The sequence below is a fragment of the Grus americana genome, chromosome 3 (assembly GCF_028858705.1).
Source record: "Grus americana isolate bGruAme1 chromosome 3, bGruAme1.mat, whole genome shotgun sequence".
Taxonomy (NCBI): Eukaryota; Metazoa; Chordata; class Aves; order Gruiformes; family Gruidae; genus Grus; species Grus americana.
In genome coordinates, this window is record NC_072854.1 from 64,549,525 (window position 1) to 64,570,318 (window position 20,794).

Consider the following 20,794-nt stretch of genomic DNA (forward strand, 5'->3'; position numbering starts at 1 on the left):
GCTAGATCATACTGATTGTGACTTATTTTTGCCCATTTAAAAAGCAATAAACTATTTAAAAATACTTGCTAATGTATAAAAGATTGAATAAATATCTTTTTAATACTGCAGTGATGAAAATAGCAGATAAAGTTAACCCAGCAAAGCCTGTAATAAATGGAAAATAATTACGGGCCATCACAGAGGTCAGCAAAACAAGGAGATGATAACTTTATAGGCATGTGGAGCCAGTGTGTGTTTAATCTATAAACTCTCTTGTTTTGAGCTGGGTGAAGCAGAGACAAGTAGACACAAGAAAAAGAACAAACAAGTTCTTTATTCTGAAACTGCATTAGAGCACTCTAAAGATAGCATCAAGGACTGTGTGGAAATCCCCTGGATCTGTTTTGTAATTTTTTCCGGTGAATCTCAGGATAGCAAATACAAGAGGCGAGGGTAAGTGGATGACCACAGCTGGTGTAGGCTGCATTTTAGTATTCCGCTTTTGCGGTGCAGACACCCAAGGTGGAATTCGTCTCTGTTGTCTTTCCCTCCCTTGACTACAAAGAGCATCCAGATGACTAGTCCAGATGTAGATGTTTACACCGTAAAGGTGACACGTTTGATGAGATGAATCTCACAACCCATTTCTAAGGTGGTTTCCTTTTGGATAAAGTTAGAAAATGAGGGTGATACGCAGATTGCTTTTTACTTCATAGCTTCCTGACTAATCAGTTTGATGCTGGGCAAACCACAGAGATGCTCAAAACTTATAGGAACTAGTGCCTCCTGAAATCAATAGGTGTTAGGCATTTAAATGCCTTGCATATCTGGGGTAATTAACCTCTCACTTCTTCCAGTTATGTATTCGTTCTGCATGAAATTGGAGAAATAACACTCACCTAACACTCCTCAGTAGTTATGAGATTAAATTCATTGATGATTACAGTATGCACTGACACCCTGAGGTGAAAGGTCCAATACGTAAATAACAATACTTAATATTTCTATCTGCATTGACGATGTACTCGCTCCCCATTAATAACATAACTTTGGAACCAACTGAGTCTCACCTTTTGAGACTCATCTTTCATGTTTCTGACATCACTTTGTCTTGTTTTCTTTCAAGTACTCCATGGGATATGGAGGAATCAAAATGAAACTTGCCCAAAGGGAGCATGTGGAACCAGATGCATGTCTCTGCACTAAAAAACAGCTAAATACTATGCTCACTTCATTACCATTTCCTTGGTTATTTTACCAGTGTTCTAGAAATGCATTTGAATTCTCAAATAATTCCCAGTTCAGGCCAAATATGTTCCAGTGTAGACAATGAGAGCAAATGCAGTTATATCAGGGCAGGGCTGTTTGGAATAAGTGTTAATGGCAAGATATTTGGCATTGTTGCCACAGACAATATATCCTCCACTTGCATTAATAATGCATTCCAGAAAACAGGGTTTTCCTTTGTAGTCAATGTAATTGCATCAAAGACCTACATGGCTCCACCATCGATTTCTTTTTCTAATAAAGCAAAAGATCTGAAAGGTTGTCAGACGACAAGGACAAGTATTGGGTCACAGTTCTCTGTACACCGCTTGCAGCTGGCTGCAGATCAGTACGTTTAGCTTCTTTGAATCATGACACAGTTGAGATGTTGTCGTGGTTTAACCCCAGCCGGCAACTAAGCACCACGCAGCTGCTTACTCACTCCCCCCTGGTGGGATGGGGGAGAGAATCAAAGGGGTAAAAGTGAGAAAACTGGTGGGTTGAGATAAAGACAGTTTAACAGGGAAAGCAAAAGCCATGCGCACAAGCAAAGCAAAGCAAGGAATTCATTCACCACTTCCCATGGGCAGGCAGGTGTTCAGCCACCTCCAGGAGAGCAGGGCTCCATCACACATAACGGTGACTTGGGAAGACAAACACCATCACTCCAAACATGCCCCCCTTCCTTCTTCTTCCCCCAGCTTTATATGCTGAGCATGACATCGTATGGTGTGGAATATCCCTTTGGTCAGCTGGGGTCAGCTGTCCCAGCTGTGTCCCCAACTCCTTGTGCACCCCCAGCCCCTCGCTGGTGGGGTGGGGTGGGGTGAGGAGCAGAAAAGGCCTTGGCTCTGTGTCAGCACTGCTCAGCCGTAACAAAAACATCCCTGGGTTAGCAGCACTGTTTTCAGCACAAATCCAAAACACAGCCCCATACCAGCTAGGATGAAGAAAATTAACTCTATCCCAGCCAAAACCAGCACAGAGGTACCAGGGAATTTGTATCCAGCTTACACAATAATTAATGCTATAAATTGGGGGAAATTGTTTACTCTGAGGTTTTCAAGGTTATCAAGGGAGATGAGAGTAAACCATTGTGGCATGAACAAGGAAGTTAAGTGAGAAGTTCATCTAGCTGGCTTTTATCTATTTCTGCAGTGACTTATTGCCGTAATCAAGGGATAAACACCCTCTTTGCAGTGGAAAAATATTCATAATAAAGATAAAATTGTGATCTCAGTGAGACCTTGGAAGTACCATTGAAAAGACTTAGAATTACTAGCATGGAAAAAAATCTCAGCAATGAGAAATGCAGGGGCAAGAATGAACTCTTCTCCTAGCTTGCTTATACATCCATGAATTGTATCATTCCCTTTTACCCCTGTAATGAACTGTGGACTCATATTGAGCTATTTGCCCACTGTGCCTCCTACCTTCTTTGTTGTTCTTAGGATATAATACCCCACCTTGTATTTGCCTCTATTAAAGTGCATTTGTTTCAGTGGGTCTGGTTTGCCGATCCATCTATTTTACACTGTCTGACTACTCTGCCTCCTCCATTTTTGCTGTTTTCCTAGTCTTCCTATCATCTTTGGGTTTTATCAGTACTGACTTAATATTTTCTTCCTGGCCACACATGAAAATGTAGAATGAGATCAAATCTGGCACTGATCTCTGCAGAAAATAACTAGAGAAGTCATGTGCTGAAGATTTCTTATTGCCAACCTATTAGTAATTCTGCCAGGGCATCAGTTCTCAGTTTAAGGGGCATGGGGTTTTTTGCCAGCAAGAGCTGCTAGATTTTTCTGTCCAAACATTGTACAATACTGAAAGAAATACCTCACAAAAGTCTACGTAATTGCTTTTATCAGCCAGGCTAGTAATTGACATCAGCAAAGCGTGGAAACAGGTTTATTTAAGCAGCTTTGTTTTCTAATAATTAACACTGAATGACACTCATCGTTTTCCTTCTTCTTCAAGCAATTGTTGTAGGATTTGTGAGTGTAAGTTGCATTCAGGAAGAAGTGATGTTATTTACTTGTATCACATAAGAACAATACTTTCCATTACATTAATATTTAAGGGGAATATTAGATACAGAATCAGGATGTTTACTGAATGCTTTTTCCCTCTATGTTTAGAATTCTGTTATCTCCAGAGGACATAATTACTACTGCTGAGATTAATTTGATGATAAAAAATTCTTTATTGCCTTTAGATTTGCCGGCCCCTGATTTTCCCTCGATGTGAGTGCAACTCAGACTTGGGAAGATGTCCAAAATGTTCCTGAATTCATCCTTCTACAAATGTTCGTGTGCTGTTTTGATAAACTGGAATTCCTTTGAAAAGATCTAATTATTCTACACAGCCCATCGACTGTCAGTGCTGAACTGCAAAAAACTTTTGATTTGAGACAAAAATTGACCTAGGGAGATAACCTACAGTATAAAGGCTTCCCAGTGTCATTAACCTTTAGTAGCCCCTGTATACCCATCTAATCCACACGAAAAATAAGCAAAGTCAAACCCTTGAAAAAGTTTCGTACTAGGTAAAATTTTTTACCTACCCTCTGTTCAAAACGTATCTTCTGGCATTTGGTGCTACACTTTGGGGAGTTCCGATGCCTGTACGTGGGAGAGAAGCATTCATGCTGTAAACAAGTCAGATGTTAAAAGAACAAATGGATGACACACAGGGTGCTGGGTTAGAGTTCAACTGTCAAGTTTTGGCATTATGTGGCAATGCAAAACGTTCCCTACTCCTACGTGTCTGCACCATCCACCCAGCTCCACTGCCATACTCTGGCTACTGAGCTGCTCCAACACAGCTGAGGAAAGGACCTTTTGGTCTCCCAGTATGGAAAATGTGATGGTGTTTATATGTAATTCTACTCAGTTGCTGTGTTGTACAAGGGCTAAACAAACCGCAAAAAAAAAAATTATTTTTTTTCCCCTATATTAAATAAGAGAAAACAATATGCTATTGTTTTCCTCCATCAGGTCACTGAAAACTTTCAAGAGGAAAGCTTTAATTTAAGAAATTATAAGTCACATATTTGTACCAAGATTTACATAGGGACACAAGTGAAAGAACTTAAAAGTATATTTTCTATCAGAATAAGAAGGGCCATATCAGTAAGAGTTAAATAGCTCTGAGATTAGTTTACATTCAAGGAAAAAAAAAAAAGCTTATGAAGAATTGAGATGTTTTTATTTTTCTAACTAAAAGAAATGAAAAATGACAAATTTACAGTAGACCAACTATCATCAGCCTCTATGCTATGAGGTGCTCTGTGGTGACTAGAGGTCAGCATGACCACACCTACACTTGTCCACGCTTGCCGACTCCTGGGGCGGATTCCTTGGTCCTCCTTGTTCAGCTCCAAGCCTCTTTGCAAGCCAGCTCAGCCCAGATCCAGGCTGTGTTCAAATGTCACATCTCCCTTCAGCAGTCCTTCCTGGTGGGACCCCAGGCGTGGTGTTGCCACAGGCCAGGCAAGGTATGTGGCAGCTCACCTGGATAGAGCACAGCGTAGCCCATCCCCAAAGGAGAAATGAAACACCCTTGTTGTACAGGGAATACTTCTTTCTTGGGGGGTCCTGTCCCCCCTCAATGGTGGGCTGGTGTTGGAGCTGGCTTTGGAGATAACTCAAGGAAAGCCTGTTAAGGCCTTTTCTCAAGAGAAATGTCCATTACCTTCTATTTTCCAGCTCTGAAGACTCCAGGTTGCAACTCCCAGGACTGAGGACACCTCAGGATCATTTTTTTCCAACAGATTCAGGCCTGATAGGACTGAAGAGGAATTTTTCCCTCTGGAGGCTCTGTCTGGGGAAAGCCTAAATGTCCCTTTACAAGGTCATTTGCAAAGAGGGGGTTTCCCATTTGTGACTACAGTAGATTACCATTTTGCCTTTTTAAAAAGAGTTAATTACCAGGAAGAACAGCACCAGCTGACTCTCAGGTGCAGGCTGGTGGGCGCAGTCTGGGTGAACCAGCCAGAGGTTCACACCAGTCTCCAGCTGTTCAGGTGGTTTGGTCGTGCTGGGAGAGCGGCAGCACACTGCTGCGCAGCGGGCACCCGGCCACCCCAACCTGGGTAGGATTTCCATTTCTTTCCTTCTCTCTGTGTATTTTGTATGCCAACAAACAGTTCCGGGCAGGGTGCTCACGCGGGTCAGGGCATCCATCCCTGCCCAGCAAGGCCTGGGACATCCCCAGGCGCAGGAGCCGGAGCGCTCCCCTTGGGATCTCTGCCATGACCCAAGGCCAAGGCAAGGTGGAAAGTCAGGGAGGTCGGCTCATTACTTACAGCTTGTTTTCACTCCAAGCTCAACTCAGCCTCCACCAGTTCCCCCCGCACCATGTGAAATACAACCCAGGGTCTTTAGGATGTGTGGCAAAACCCCTTGAAATATCTTTGCTGCTTCCATAAATACAGACCAGCAGAATCTGGGTTTTTTTCAGGTTTTGTCACATTTTCTGTGAATCTTGAAAACAAATGTCTCAGAAAGTCCCCAGACAAGTGTGTTTCCAGCCTGGGAGGAAGGAGGAACCTCAGCGGTGTGTCTCCTGCCCAGCCCAGCCCTTCACCCCTTTTCAAACTGTGCAGTGAAGCGTGAGCTAGGTGTGAGTTTCTAACCACTGACACCACCCCAGCCACCCACAAGGACACAAGGTTTTTTGCAGTTAAATTCTGGTTGATCCATCTCAGCTTTTCTCAGAATGATTCTCTAGAGAGCTGGAGGCATGAGGGTGGATGGACACGTTTATACCGCTGCATCAGTCACTCAGGACAGACCTACGTGCAGAACTGTGCTTAGCCTTGCTTGCAGCAAATGAACCAGGTTATCTGTGCTCTAAATATTCCCAGGCTTTGAAATTTCAAGGGAACTGTAATTACAAATAAAGAGTAACTGATTTTTCCTGAAAAATTGTGATCAAGGTGAAGAAAGAGAAAACGGAGAGTTTTGTTAAGTGCTTTGTTAAACACTGCAGCTTACCATTGTAAAATGATATCTGTCAAAACAACATAAACTTTTTGAAATATCAAACGTAAAGTCGTTACCTGGCACAATACAATATTACTGAAAGGCTGGATAAAAAAGGACAGGGTATGTTTACATTGTACCTTGCTTTCCTCCATAACTAACGTAAGTTACTTAACCAAAGAAACCAGTGAGAGGAAAATGAGGTCTTGCTTACAGCTTTATTTATCTTGTCACCAAAACTAAGTTTATCACATAAAGATAATAACTGCAATTAAAAAAGCCATCATCTCACTGAATAACAGTGAGAAACAGGAAAAGATAAGTCACACCACACCCAGAAACTTCTCTTGCAGAGTCACAGAATAACCTGAGTTTCCTGAACAAATGACAGGTGATTTTTTCTGACCTTCAAATACTCATTTTCGTCCTCCTACTTCTAGGTTAATCGAAAACCACGTGAAAATCTTAAGAAAAAAAAAAAATCACCCTTAAATACTCACCCAGACTGGATGAGTCTGTCCTTTATGCCCACTGGCAGCATGGTGGAAGGGTTCATCTCAGCAGAGGGTCTCCCCCCTGTCCCTCCTCCTTCGCCCCTCCAGCAGTGGGTGGGATGTTGTACCACCAGGCCACCTATCAGCTCCTCCACTACTTCTGCTTGGACTATCTCCAGATTCTGCTATCCAGAGGAATATGAGTACAAAAGCATGTTTGATTTCATGTGATCAAGACTCACTTGAGAGTAATGAGGGATTACTTTAACAGATGTCCCCTACTTTTCCCCGGGGTATTAATTACGCATACTCCTCCCCACCCCTTGTTAGTGGGGGAAACTAGCCACTGCTGATGGCTTATCTGCACAGATTTCATGTGGCTTGTCATCACAAGATAGGGTCTTGTACACCATGCAGCTATTTTGCTAAACAAAGTGGTTTATTCTGACACTCTGACAATTTTTTTTTTTTTTTTGTTCAAAGTATAGGTTTTCCACAGATGTGTGTTTTAAAAACAAATTCTGCCAACTTCTAGATGGTATCTCTCCTCCCTAAAACCTCACTACTGTAAAATCTAAGTTGGAAGTATATCATGATTCATGCAACCTCTTCCCTTCCCACGTGAAAATAGTTCTTGTTCCTCAGACACTTCAGCTAGGTGCTTTTCTCACATGGTGCAAATGCTTCTATGTAAGTCTCAGTTTTTCTTTATTTCAGCTCAGGATGAATCTCCAGCCACATCCCTCCAAGCAACGTGAAAATATTGTCATATTTTTCAAAAATGTCACAGGTATTTCCATCCAATTCAAAAGTGATTGCTGCCAGAAGATGTCAAATGGGAAGCAGGCCTTTGGTTGGAGCAGCACGTCATGCACACTTGTCTGATGTCCTCAAACGATGCCTTCAGTTCCCATTACTCCACCGTCTTCTAGGAGCTGGCGATCCCCACAGCCTTGCGACGTGGATGGTCTCCCATCTGCTCTGGCATCCTGATGTCTCCACCTCTGTGCTTTCCAACTGCAGAGGCTCGTTGCTGCCTGCCCGTGCTGGGACGGGGCTGGGGTGCTGAGGACCCCGAGCCAGCCAGGGCATCAGAGCAGTGCCCAAGGTAGGCACAGCCGCCATCATGCAGTGAGAGTGCTGTCACACTGCCGGCTGAGAAAAGTTTCCTTGTGGGTAGATTCTCCTTCCCAGTTCCTCTTTTAGCTATTTTTTGCCTGCCCCTTGCTTGTCACAGCCTCCTCCTGCCTCCTTGGCCAGCGGCCTGCCTGCTGCATTTTGTTTTCCCTTCTGCAAACAAGCACGTTGCTCCGTGACTGGCAGCCATCCTGGTGCGGCCCAAATGCCTGGCTTTCCAGCGGATGGTTCTTGTTGGCCTCCCCCTCACACCACAGCCGCCCACGGCGGGCGGCTGCCTGCCTCTGCTGTCTCTCAGTGCTCCTCTGCCTCTTTAAGAAGGTATCGCATCAAGAGGGAAGAAGTCTTTGGTTTTTTTCCAGGAGGTTATTTAAGGCTGCCTGTTGCATAATTAAGAAATGTTTCCACCAAGCGATTAGCAGCCTACCCAGCTGTGAGTATCTTTCATTTACCTTGGGCTTGGGAGCACACCCAGGCTTTGGGGCTTTGTGCTGAGCTATTTGAACTTTTTTGCTGCAGTTGTTTTCAGCGGAAAGGGCTGAAGATGTGCTCCTCTTCTGGGGAGAGCCGTGAGAAGGTCTCGGGAATGGCTGGCCCTGGGTGAGCTGCGTCTGTCCCGAAGGGGTTCCACCTCAGCTGGGTGAGGCAGGGCTGGCTCTTGCACCGTCCGACTGCACCCTCCGCATTTCAGAGAACGCGATGTAGGTGTACAGCCTCACCTTGCCTCTCGCTAGCCAGAACAACCAGCGCTGCAGCCGCCCTGGCGCAAGAGGAGGTTTTATTTCTAACCATAACAAAACCATGGGACAATGCTACCTAATGGGCAATGAAAGAAAAAAATATTCTTTTAGACCTCCCGGAGAACCAATCTAGTCATCTGTAGTACATTACAGACTTCTTCTATACCTAACTTTTCTGAGGCATGCATGTGGCCTCTCCCCCTCCTCACCTTGGACCAATCGGCAGTGTGCCCGCGTAAGTGCTTGGACCCAGCAGCTTGCACTGGTCCTTCAAGAGCTGCGGTGCTCTGCTTAGGTGATCAAGGCTAAAAATGGCACAATAGCTTGGAGAATTGTTCCCTGAAGAACCACTTCCTGCCATTAAACTATGCGCTTTTTTCCTTTTTTTTTTTTCCTTGAGCAGTCGCATAGCTACTATTTGTAAATATTTCCTCCCTCTTCAATAATTTTCTCTGTCTCCCCTCCATTTTATAAAAGGGAATCCAGATGCCTCCTGGTCTTTCCAGTGTCTGTTGAAGGCAGAGAAAAAAACCCACAAGCTTCAGTAGCTAACCTTCACGTATTATAGAGTGAAATAAAATATTCAAATACCACAGCAATGAGCAAGGTATAGCTATGTGGGCTACAGCTCACTCTTCAGAGCTTCATGAGAGATTTATCCATGTTTCTTTCTAAAAGAAAAAAAGAGGGATGATGCACTTTAGATCAGGTGAACAACCCGTACTTGCCTGAGCACTTTATTTATGGACCGTATGGCTCTCAGCTTGAAGGAGGCAGAGAGTCAGTGACAGTTTTTGCAGTGACTGGTGTCACTTGGAGGTTCCCAGGTTCAAACCCATCACGCTGGGCGTTGGTTTACCAGCACGGCAGAGGAAGGCCTGTCTACCTAAGCATATTCATTCATTGATTAAAACTGCAAAAGGAGAAGATCAGAGAAGATCAGAGAAGTTCTTAAACTTCATGCAAATTTCAATGTTGAGACTGAAACTGACCCAAACAGCCATTAATATTCCTACTGTCCCAAGGGGCACCACCAGCCAAGCGAGATGCTGCTCATCAACACACTTCAGTTTTCCCATAAAGAAAGCCCTAGAAAACCCCACTGCTACACACTGCCTCTCTGCCTGTATTTTTACTACTTGACATCCTTTTCCTGAGGAAGGTGTCACCTCCACCTGCTTACAGAAAATGGTACAGAATAGACACTGCTTTGCCTGCCTGTCAGAGGAGCACAGGGGTGCCTTGTGTCTGCAGCCTGAAACCTTCTATTGCCATCCCTTCAAATCTGAGTGCAGCAGGTACGCCGGCACCTGGGTTAACACTGCAAGCCTTCCAGCAAAGCTTTCTTGCAGCTCTTCGCTTCTAAACTTTTCTTATACCATGACTGTTGGTGGAACAATCCAATACCAAAGATAGAAAACACTTGAAACTAAAAATACAGAGCAGCCAGGGGTATTGTGTGTGGTTGAATAAGGGGAAGTACTTGACCTCGTGGTGCCCTGGGTTCCAGATAAGCAGTCCTGAGCCTGTTGAATCAGTATCTGACAGCTCACTTTTTCATCAGTGTTCATCCTTAACTAAATAATAACTTCATAGAAATGTTTGCTGATGGGCATTCGTGACAGCTGCTAAAGGTATGCAGAACAGACAGTATGTACCCGCCAGTAGCAAAGTACAGCTGCCATGGCACATTGAACATGTGCTACTTTCAGCCACATAGAGAAAGAAGGAAAAGGTGAACAAAGTATTCATTATGTGGAGAGAGGAAACAAGAGCATTGACGTTAAGTTTCCACTACCTGGTATTTAGGTGAATCCTTTCTAGAGGCCTGTCTGTGAATAAGATCATTTTGTGGGCTTGGGGGGATTCGAGGCAGTTCTTGAGCCTCCTACAATTTTCATATATAACCTAGACAAATCGTTTAACCTATCAATGCTTCAGCTGTGGGGTTTTTTAAATATCATTCCTAGTAACACTGCTCTGTATAACATTTTCATGTACTAGATCAGGTGTGTGAGATATTCTATAAAAATGTATATTATATATACATACCTAACCTGCCTCCTAGTGCTGGTGCATCATACAAAAGACACCATCATCTCATGAAGGTACGATGTTTCTGTAAGAGAAGATGATGGTCAGAGCTAGGCTTATAGATGCCAAGCTCTGAAAAGAGGTTCATAATCACAACTCACTTTCCATTTGGCATCACAATGGGCAGTTTCACTAAGGACTGACTAAACAGGGATGCAAGATTAGCTTGATGGTCTGTTAAGAAATCCCTCATTTCCCCATTTTAGAAAGCTGCAATCATGTATTTTCTCCGAATTTGCATGAGTCCTGGTCCTGTTATTAGAAATAACAGATAGAACTCCGGAGACTTACTGGCAATAGACATAAATGGACAAAAAGTTAATAAATAAATCACCACTCAGCATAAGAATAGTCTCTAGAGTACGCTTGTGTTACTCCTTATTTGCATCATCTGAAACTTATACTGATTTCTATTGCCATGATATTAATAAAAACTTTTAAAAAGGGGGTTTGCACAATTTTTATGAAGTCTTGTAAATAAATTTGCAGTCACCACTTCCACGTGATATACTCTGGAGAAAGAGACTTCCCTTTACTGAAAGACTAATATGAAGGTAAAAATTTGATTAAACCACTTCAGCCTCAGCTAAATCTCATCTCAGACACTCTCAGCTGACCCCAGTAGTTTCATTTTGAATATATTATCTAATAATCTAAACCCAAATCTCACTGCTGGAGCAGCAAAAATGGATAGAAAACACACCTATACTCTTTGCCTGGGAATTTGCGACAAGATTTTGAAGACAGTTGTCGTGGTCAACAAGATGCACCAATCCCTACTTGTGGGCCAGCTATTTCGGTAGCTATTGCCTGACCTGCCTGCCATTCTCCGTCACTGTTTCTTCTTAACCCCTGGCAGCGCATATCAGAATCCCCACGAATGACTGTAACCAGGAACTCAGCCTAGCTGGGCAGAGAAGTTTTTTGGTACCACAGTACTCTTCCAGGATATCCCGGTGATTAACCCCAGTGCTTTATCGAGTGCTTACATTTCACTGCTTTATGTCAAGAAATAGGAATCGATTTAAAAGATTTTATCAGATACGGATACAGAAGCAAAGATTTGCTGCCACTGGGCACTCAGAATAATGCTTGGTAACTCGGACGCAGCAACGTTTCAGATCAGGCAGAACTGCCTTGAACTTCTGCTCCTCTCTTAAGATGAACTCACAATGTTTGCATTTTAAATGTACAAGAAACTGTTAAAACCTTTCTATCTTTAAAAATCACTCTTCTCTTTCTAACCTATATAGAAACAAAAAAGCTCCTCTACAGGAAAAAAAAAAAAACCCTCAAAACAAGTAATTTAATTGCCTAGCCAAGAACAAGATAGCTCCAGGAACTGTAGGTGGAAAAAACTTGCCATAGTGACAGATTTTTCTTTTGCCTGTCTGTGAGGTCAGGTTTCCAAGCTCTGCCTGTGAAATCAGCCTGGATATCATAATGATTATAAAAAACAGGTAGTCAGGAAGAAAATGTCTTATAAAAGTCACATCCAAAGTGGTTGAAAAAAACCCTGACAGAACGCTGCTGAATTAAAAAAGTAGTACTATCAAAGCAGTATTTCACAATATCACGTCAGTTCTGCCAAAATACTGTTTCAGAGGAAATGAGAAATTCCTGACATAATCAGATGATCTGCTTAAATTTCTCATTAAGAAAATAAAGAACACTGAAACTACAGGTTTTTGTTAACGTGAAATTCCCATGTGAGTCCAAGTTAGACTAATTGTAGGTCTAGGTTTCTTTTGCTGAATTGCTATCGCTTATCTAGCATTCTTTGGTGACAAGTTCAACATACAGGTTTCAAAAATTTCAAAATACTTTATGGAAGAAAATCTTCAGCCCCTTTTAATGATTTTTAATTTGCTTTCTTAAAGATTTTTAACATGAGAATTTGATTTCTAAATGGTAAAAGAAACAAAATACACAATGTTTCTTACCCCATGAGTGTAATATTGCCTTCACAGATTGGATCAACATTTTCAAATATGGGAGACTAAAGCTAAGTACCTATATCCATGCATACACATCTAATGACTTCTGAAAATGAAAAATTAGCATTTATTTCCCTCAAGGGGGGTGAATGCAAGTATGTAAAAAGGTAACAGTGGATGTTACAGGGCACAGAAATTCATATTGGCTAAGACACGGGCACCTCTGCTTTCACACACTCCTGGCAGGTATCGGGAGCTGGAAAAACACTTTGAAGAGAGGAGTACATTTGCTGTTAATTCCTGACAAACGAAATGGCAGGGGAAAAAACTTTCAGAGGGTGCTAGATGGCAGTACCTTGCTGCAGTCAAATAGCATACTGGGATTTTTATCCTCACCCTGTGGTCCAGGGCCATTGCGTTACTATTCTGCCTGGACTGTGTTACAGCTGAATGGGACTGCTGTAGTTTATGACCCAGAGTGGGAGGTGTGATCCCTACCCAGCGGTCACCTCCTCTGCTCTGGGGTTGCCGCTGCCCTATGCTGTGCTTGTGGTCAGCTCAGAGCACTGCGGACGTGCTGCCAAGCCATTGGGAACCACTGAAATAACTCACCTGTAGGTAACTTGCCTATGTGGTAGGCACACAATTTCATCTTAATTCGTCTTAACTTTCTATCTGCCTGATCCACTGAAATCATCACATCATTTCAAGTTTCACTGCAGATGGTTTAGGTTTGTTAAGGTCCTAATTTAGATGCCATCTAGAACCCAGCATCTGACAGGATTGTCACACTATAATCAACATTCAAAAGCATTTCAAAGACTTGCTAAGCATGGACAACATAACTGGATTAAAGTTTTACTATCTAGGTTGCAGTGACCAGAGGCTTTCACTGTAAGCCTAACTGACCACAGCAACACCTTTTCTGTTGACAGAACTAATTTTTCCTTTTCTCTGAGAACAAAAGTTTGCTGTGATTCTCTAAGCATGAGTCACTAGATATTCTGTGGAGAAAAGATAATACACCACTGAAGTTCTTGCAAGCACCCCTAAGCTACCTTTACCTTGATTTGGCAATAGTGAAACAAGCCATGGTCAGTCTTGCGGAAGAAGTGTTTCAACAGCAATGCAGACATGGCCAGTGAAACACTACAACATTCCCAGATTTCACAGGAGCTAACGGGGATGCACCAACCACATCCACATTGCAAACCCTTCTCTTCTTTCCCTAAGTGTCCACTTGAGGTCCTGTCTGAAATGATACCCAGTGCACAAACCTTTTTGACACCTTTGACAAGACCCTTCCATCACACTAACTAACCCCATAATGCCCTCAGCAGATGTATCCTGTGGCTCATGAAGTCTTGCTCAGACAAGTGGCCTTACCTAGCTGCCTTTTCTGTTGTGGTGGTGTGTAAAACTGAGGAACAGTCCTGGTAGAGAGACCTTCACAAGGCTGGCCTGCCATTTTCTCACTAGGGCTGTGAATCTGTGACTAGACATAGCAGAAGATGCAAGTCAGCCACCCCTAGATATGTGGCAGATTGGTAAAGCTGACAATGGTCAACATGGGATTACTGAGATAAAATACAAAAAAGGTACCTTTTTGGTTTACTCATGTCCATAGACGTGCAATAAACACACAACTAGCCCTCTTTAACCTATGTTTCAGGACACAAGCCTAGCTTTTGCATTGTGAAGCCATACATTAAAAAGTATCCTTGGTCACTGTCTGATAATGTGTACACACAGAGGATACCATGAAAGGCAAAAAAGAGTCACCTCATAGCCATCAGCTGATCAGTGAGGCCTCAATAATAAGTGCCATATCCCACAACTCCCTTGCCCCATTGCCAGTGTTGGATGAACTCCCCATCAACTCAGGACGATCACCAGCAAGTATAGTCTACCCACAGCCTTGGGGAACCTCCCCACTGGCCCAGACCATGACTCCCATGTGCTCCTCAGCTAGCTTCTGCTGGCATGATGCTTGGAGCTCCTGCTCTGCATGTCATGGTTTTGCCAGGCTTTTGCAAGAGCCTGCAACTGCCAGTCTACTACTTCTGCACGTCCTCTCAGAGATACTGAAGAAAAGTTAGATGTGCCCAGGCTGCTGGACACATCCCAGTGCACCCAAGGGTAGGTCCTTCCCGGTTGATCATTGAAAGAAGGCTCAAAGCCAAGTAGACACGCTAGGTATTTAATTTCCATGATTTCTAGAGGGTCCTCTGAGACTAAGGAGGGGGGAAAAAAGAGGAAGAAGCAGCAGAGGGAACACCAAGGTCAGAGAAAGGAGGAGGAGGTGCTCCATATAGGAGCAGATATCCCCTGTAGCCCATGGAGGACCCACACTGGAGCAGATGGATATTTCTGAAGGCCTGCAGCCTGTGGAGAGCCCATGCCAGAGCAGATTTTTCCTGACAGGAACTGCAGCCCATGGGCAATTCACACTGGAGCACAGGAAAAGTGTGAGGATGAAGGAGTGGCAGAGGGAAACACCATGTACTGAGCATATTCCCTCTCCCTCCCTTACACCACTTGGGGCAGGTAGAAGAGTCTGGAGTGAAGGAGTGAAGTCGTGCCAGGAAAGGGGGGGAGAAAAGGTGTCATTTTGATGTTCTTTTTGTTTCTCACTACCCAAATCTATTTTAATTAGCAATAAATTACATTGATATTCCCCATGTTGTGTCTGGTTTGCCTGCTACAGTAATTGGTAAGCAGTGTTCTTCGTTTTATCCTGGCCCATGAGCTTTCTCATCCTATTTTCTCCCTCTGTCCTGCTGGAGGAGGGGAGGAGGGAGTGAGCAGCTGGGTGGACATTCGGCTGTTAGCCAAGGTTAAACCACCAAAGTCCTCTTTTGGGATCTGTGGACTTCTCCTTTGGAGGAAGGGGTAGAGACATGCTACTTTGGCTTCACCCTTCCTCTGCCACCCGAAAGCATGATCGGCACAGCCATAGACTGAGCAGTACTCCACACCTGAGACTTCTAGCAACATCTCAAACTGAGGAAGCAGCGCTGCCACATAGTCCACGCAGGAAATGTCATCCTTGGCCTTTGTTAGAATTAGGCTAGGTCTAGCACTAGAGGACAGTTCAGGACTCACATGTTCAGGCTTGGTGCTGACCAAGCTATCCTGTTCAGACTGATTTTGTGAAGAGCTACCGAGCAAAACTCTGCACTGCACTGCACCCTGCAGCCCCCCTTAACTGGGGTAGCCCAACTACCAATACACAGAATAACCAAGATTGATTATATAGCCAATAACCTTGTGAGGGAGGGTTGTCCTGCCTCTTTGGCCTGTCCACATGAATTTGTCCATGAAAAGACTGAGCTTATAAAAATAATAACACATCTTTAGTATGCATTATAGCAGAATAAGAATGTATGTGTGGCCTTTTGTTACTGAATACAGCCATCTAGTGGTTAATTCTTGTTTATTCCCTACAGTTTTCAAAAGAGAACAATGCTGACAAGTAAAGAGACACCAGAAGAACGAGGGTGCAACAAGCAACAAAATTCCCTTTCTCCTTGACCAGCACATAAGACCTTGAGGTCTGACTTGAAGACGCCACTTGACCATCTCAACTTGTGGCTATGAGTAGACTTTCTGAAAAGGAGCTGTGGTAAGGTCTGGGCACTGAATCCCCCCCAATACCAGATGGGTAATTCCTGACAGAAATGGCAATAGTTCTATTGCTTCTTGTATTAATTCAGTGTTTATGTGATTACATATCTATAAAAATCCCAAATGCTTAATTTCCTGGTGTACTTTTGGTCCTTTTCCTTTACACAGAACAGGTTCGTTTCCTAAATAAAATATTTTGTTACTTATTTTCTCAAAAAATTCTGGGCTATTTTAGCATTTCTACTTTGGGTTAGAGAAATGCTGATTCAAGAGTCTTAAAGAAATGCATGAAAACTGAAATAAAAAAGAAGAGCACAAGTCTGTAATAGGTTTATTTCATATAAAGCAAAAGCACTTTTGGTCATTTATACCCAGTTGTAGGTCCCCTAGTGCTACGCTGCCTATGTGGTGTGTGAGCTATTTAGGGGCACCGCATAGCTGTACCACCTCAGAGCAATGCATGAAAGGAGGCAGGACTCACCCCTCCATCTCTTAACGGTGCTCACTTTAACCAGGGACACGCATCGCAGTCTAAGCCCTTAAATTGTCAAAAATAAAATTAAACAGTATAACCCTCAGTGTTGATGTTTGTATTCTCATACCAATGCAGCTTGCTCTACCTTGTGTGGCAACCCACCTGCAGAAGCAAACCAGCATTTTAACATGAAATGCATACAAATGCGCCAAATCCTATTTTAGCAGGTTATAGCCACACCATGCAGACAAGCCCTTTCAGGTACATGTTAGTAACACAGGACAATATATGAATTTATACAAGTTTGTGATAAAAATGTAAAAATCTAGGCCAGAGGAAGCATTCCAGTTCACTGGTTTAACCTGCTTTATCACATCAGCAATATATTTCACTGGTAGCCTTTGCTTTGAATGCATTTAAGCGTGAATATTATTCCGCCTTGCAGGAAGGCAATGGGCTGGTCCTGCTGAGCTCCCCCTCCAAGCTCACACACTCACAGGTCAGGCATGTTCCTGCCATCCATAACCTCACAGCCCAGGGATTCGGGCGCCTGCAAGCCAAGGCCCAGGTTTGCAAGGCGTGGTTGCATGACCTTGGTGCAGCTTTAGTGAGGACACAGTGATGAACTATGGGGGAGTACTTCAGCTAAAGTCATATGACATAAGAGAAGTAAAAGCAAAGACAGGAGTAAAGTTGTTGAGGCAGGATTATCTCCTAACAAGAGGACTCAAGTGACAAATGTCAACGTGAAACACTATAAGCACCCAAGAAATAAAGCGGAGAGTCAAAACAGCTCAACAAGACCAAGTATTTGCCTGTTTCGAGGACGGATGGAGGCTGCTGCTACCCCTCAGCACTGAGGGCTGCCAGGCCAGCAGGGACACATTGCATGCCTGCATGCCAAAAGGCAGTGCAGTAGCACATTAGTCCCAGCTATCTTCTGTGCCTTTTGGTCAATAGATTATCACTGTATACTCATGAAGTTGTGCATATCCTGCCTGCACAACCTTCACGCACAACAGGAGATGCCTGAGCAAAAGCAAACCAGTCACGGGATGGTTATGAATTGTACTGTGCTGAGAACATCCCACCATCCTACTAAGAATGCAATACTGATACAGTGTGATGTTAGCATCAGGATTTCCATGGAAAAGAAAGGTTTTAGGGCCCTCCCTCCTGTTGCAAGCTTTTTTTATTTTAGTGCTATTTAGTGTCACTGAGCTTTGCAGTGTTATAGGGCTGGCTGGGAGCTGACCCCCCAGAGCTCCTATGTGTGTGTGTGCTCAGCACCCAATAAAAGCTCCACCCCAAAGCAGCTGGTGGGGTCACAGCCCATAGCTCCTCTGGAGATGAGGTTCAGCAGGGGTGGGCTTGCTGGGTTTCCATTGATCAGCCTGCGGCACCTTCCTCCTCTGGGACAGAGGTCGCAGATCCATCTGTCTGTCCCCATCTGGAGAAGACCTAGCTTTAAATCCAAGGTACTTCTGGGAGCCTGTCCCAGGTTTCATAGGAGTTTTTTTAGCTGCACGGCCTGTTGCAATTGGAGAAGGCAGTTTCCAAGCTGCGTGAGGCAAGAAGGCAGCCTAAGCTGTTGCCTGGCTGCTGCTAATTCCTTCTCTTAGGAAGATGAAGAGTGTGAAGCTGGGCTTGGCGACAGCCATTCAAGAGCACCGTGGATGCCACGGAGGAGCGCTGCTCCACCTACGCAGGTTGTACCGCAGGCAGAAGAGCTGCTTCTGCACCAGACGCACAGAGGCTGACCGCTGGCAGGCCAGGGACAGCTGCCAGACGCACCAGCTACCACACGGCTCTGCAGCGGGAGTTTCCTGGCCTGTCCCTTCTTGCGGTTTAGCACTTCACGGAAAAACTAAAAGCTCTGCTGAGTGTCTTAGGGCCATGAGAAATCCCCAGGTATCCATCAGCGTTTGTTCTCTATTTGCCTTGCTGCTGAGGCGGGCCCGGCTTCCCTCCGCCTCCCCGGCTCCCGCGGCCCGGCACCGCCGCCGGACGCCGCCAGGAGGCGGGCACGGGCAGCGCCGCCGCGACGGGGGCGGGGGGGGGGCGGACAGTCCCGGCGGGAGCGGGGGGGGAATCCCGGGGAGGGGGGCGGGCAGCAGCAGCCCGAGAAGCCGTTTCACTCCGCACTGAGCGCCTGTAGGAAAATACTGCTCCGTCCTCCTTGCAGAGATAGACAGGCACTCCTCTTCTCACCAGTAAAACTCCCTGGATCAGAGTACAGCGGCGATTTAAGCAGGGAGGTGACAGCTAGCAGGTTTTGGGGAGTGGTAACCATTCACCTCAGACGGAGTCCCATTGGGAAAGTCAACGTTTAGCTATTTTATTACTCACAGGCAACGAGGTGGAGCTCCCAGTTCCAGGTGGGTGCAAAGAGCGAGGATGAGCTCAGGGCCTGCCAGCGCCTCTGCGGGTTGATAAACTCCGCTCCGCAAAGAGCCGACAGCACTAGGCTCCTGCCCAGCAGGACGGATGGAGTCAGGCTCCTGCCTTCTTCCTTCCCCTTGGCCACGGAGACATTTTCTCCCAGGCCCTGCCCAGCCCAGCCCTCCTTTCTGGATGGCAGCTTCCTTGTGTCTGGAAGTAAAGGTTCGCTGGCTGTCACGGCACTGGCCACAGTAAGCAGTCAAATCCTAGATCTTGAGACAGGAGAAAATTTGCCATCTCTCCACTATGGCACCATTTAGTACCAAAGACATCTGGTCAGCTCAGGCATTTTCTGATTTTTGTGTGCGGTCGCTCCCGATTTTTTTAGTCCCTGGGGTCTCATTCTTTCAACAGAAGCACCCTGTCTTTATCACCTAAAAAGAAACAGGCACAAAATGAGAGCAATTATCTCACATCGAAAAAAAGGTGTCATTTTGCATGGCAAATCTCCCCATGGTATCGCTCAGAATTCAGTTACTGCTTCAGCAGAGGCTGAAAGTGGCACTTGCTGCAGTCTGTGACACCTTCACAGAGCAGCTCAGCGCCTAAGTAAGTGCCTCACTGCGACGGCTTGGGGTCACCGTGTGTGTGCCAGCGTGCACATAAGTTCACAACCCTTCACTATATTTATGCCTGCAGTTTGCTCATAAATATTCTCTGCGCTTTTGCATGAGAACTAACGTCGAGGACTCTGAGCTGGGAGCCCAAAGTAATTATTCCTCTAGGAAACATCATAATCAGAATTAAGGCTGGCAAGGACACTCCCCTAAAGCAGACAAGGTCTTGCATGGGGAAAAGTAATTCAAATTACTTTGGTGAATGACTGATTTTACCATATGAGGGAAACCATGGTTTTTCATGCAGTTTAAGCCCTTAGGGTCTCCATCATATGTTTCTTAAAGAAAATAATCCAGACTTTTTGCCAAATTGCAGTCTGGGTGTCTTCACCCAGCCTACTGGAAGTTCCCCTGCAGGTTCAACCACTGTTGCTGCTGCTGCTGCTAATACAACATACAGGTACTTTCCCAGTATTTGTCCACTGCTGTGGTATGCTGTAAATCATACAGCAATTTCTTAGGACTTGGGCAGTGTGGAGAGGTGAGAAATAAATTATTGTACAAAGTGGTGATATTGGATTCTTTTTGAAAGAAAGCGGCTACAGTGGACGTATTTCTGCAAGTCTTTTTGAAGAGATATGCAAGTACAAAATTAATCCCCAGTGCCAAATGCAGGGCACCCTGTTCTTTCCCTGAGTCTGGTCTAACTCCAGAGTTAGGGCAGTGGAGTATGACTGACAGAAAAGTGAGATAAGGAAACAGTATTTCAGTGCAGAGTTGCAACTTGTTGTAATAATCCCTTTGATCACGTTCTCCTCCCTACGCGGGGGCCGAGGCCTTGCGCTGTGAATACGGCTCCAACAAAAGGAGACAGAAACTAATCTCAAATTGTTCAGCCACTTTATCTTTTCTTCAGTGTGTGAACGTGCCTAACTAATTTGAGGAGACGGCAGCTTCCATCAAGGATATGATCATGGGTAATTCCCTCGGTGCAGAGGAGCTTAGGAGTTGGAGCTTAGGAGTTGGAGAGTTGTACGTGATTTCTGCTTTTCAGT

The 20,794-nt window shown here is 44.6% G+C and overlaps 1 protein-coding gene across 2 annotated transcripts in view; it reads left to right on the forward strand.

Annotated features, from left to right (window-relative positions):
- Positions 1–16,361, forward strand: part of TNFAIP3 (TNF alpha induced protein 3) — a 39,919-nt gene extending 23,558 nt beyond the window's left edge. Inside the window, exons 9-10 of one of the 2 annotated variants that reach the window (XR_008576610.1) lie at positions 7,448–7,838; positions 16,088–16,361. Coding sequence is in view for 1 of the 2 variants with exons in the window: in XM_054822181.1 (XP_054678156.1) it covers positions 7,448–7,615 (168 nt within the window). In the remaining variant the exon portion in view is untranslated. Of the gene's footprint in view, positions 1–7,447; positions 11,009–16,087 lie in introns of those variants that run through there. The other variant, XM_054822181.1, reaches the window with a different exon arrangement.
- Positions 16,362–20,794: the final 4,433 nt, after the last annotated feature.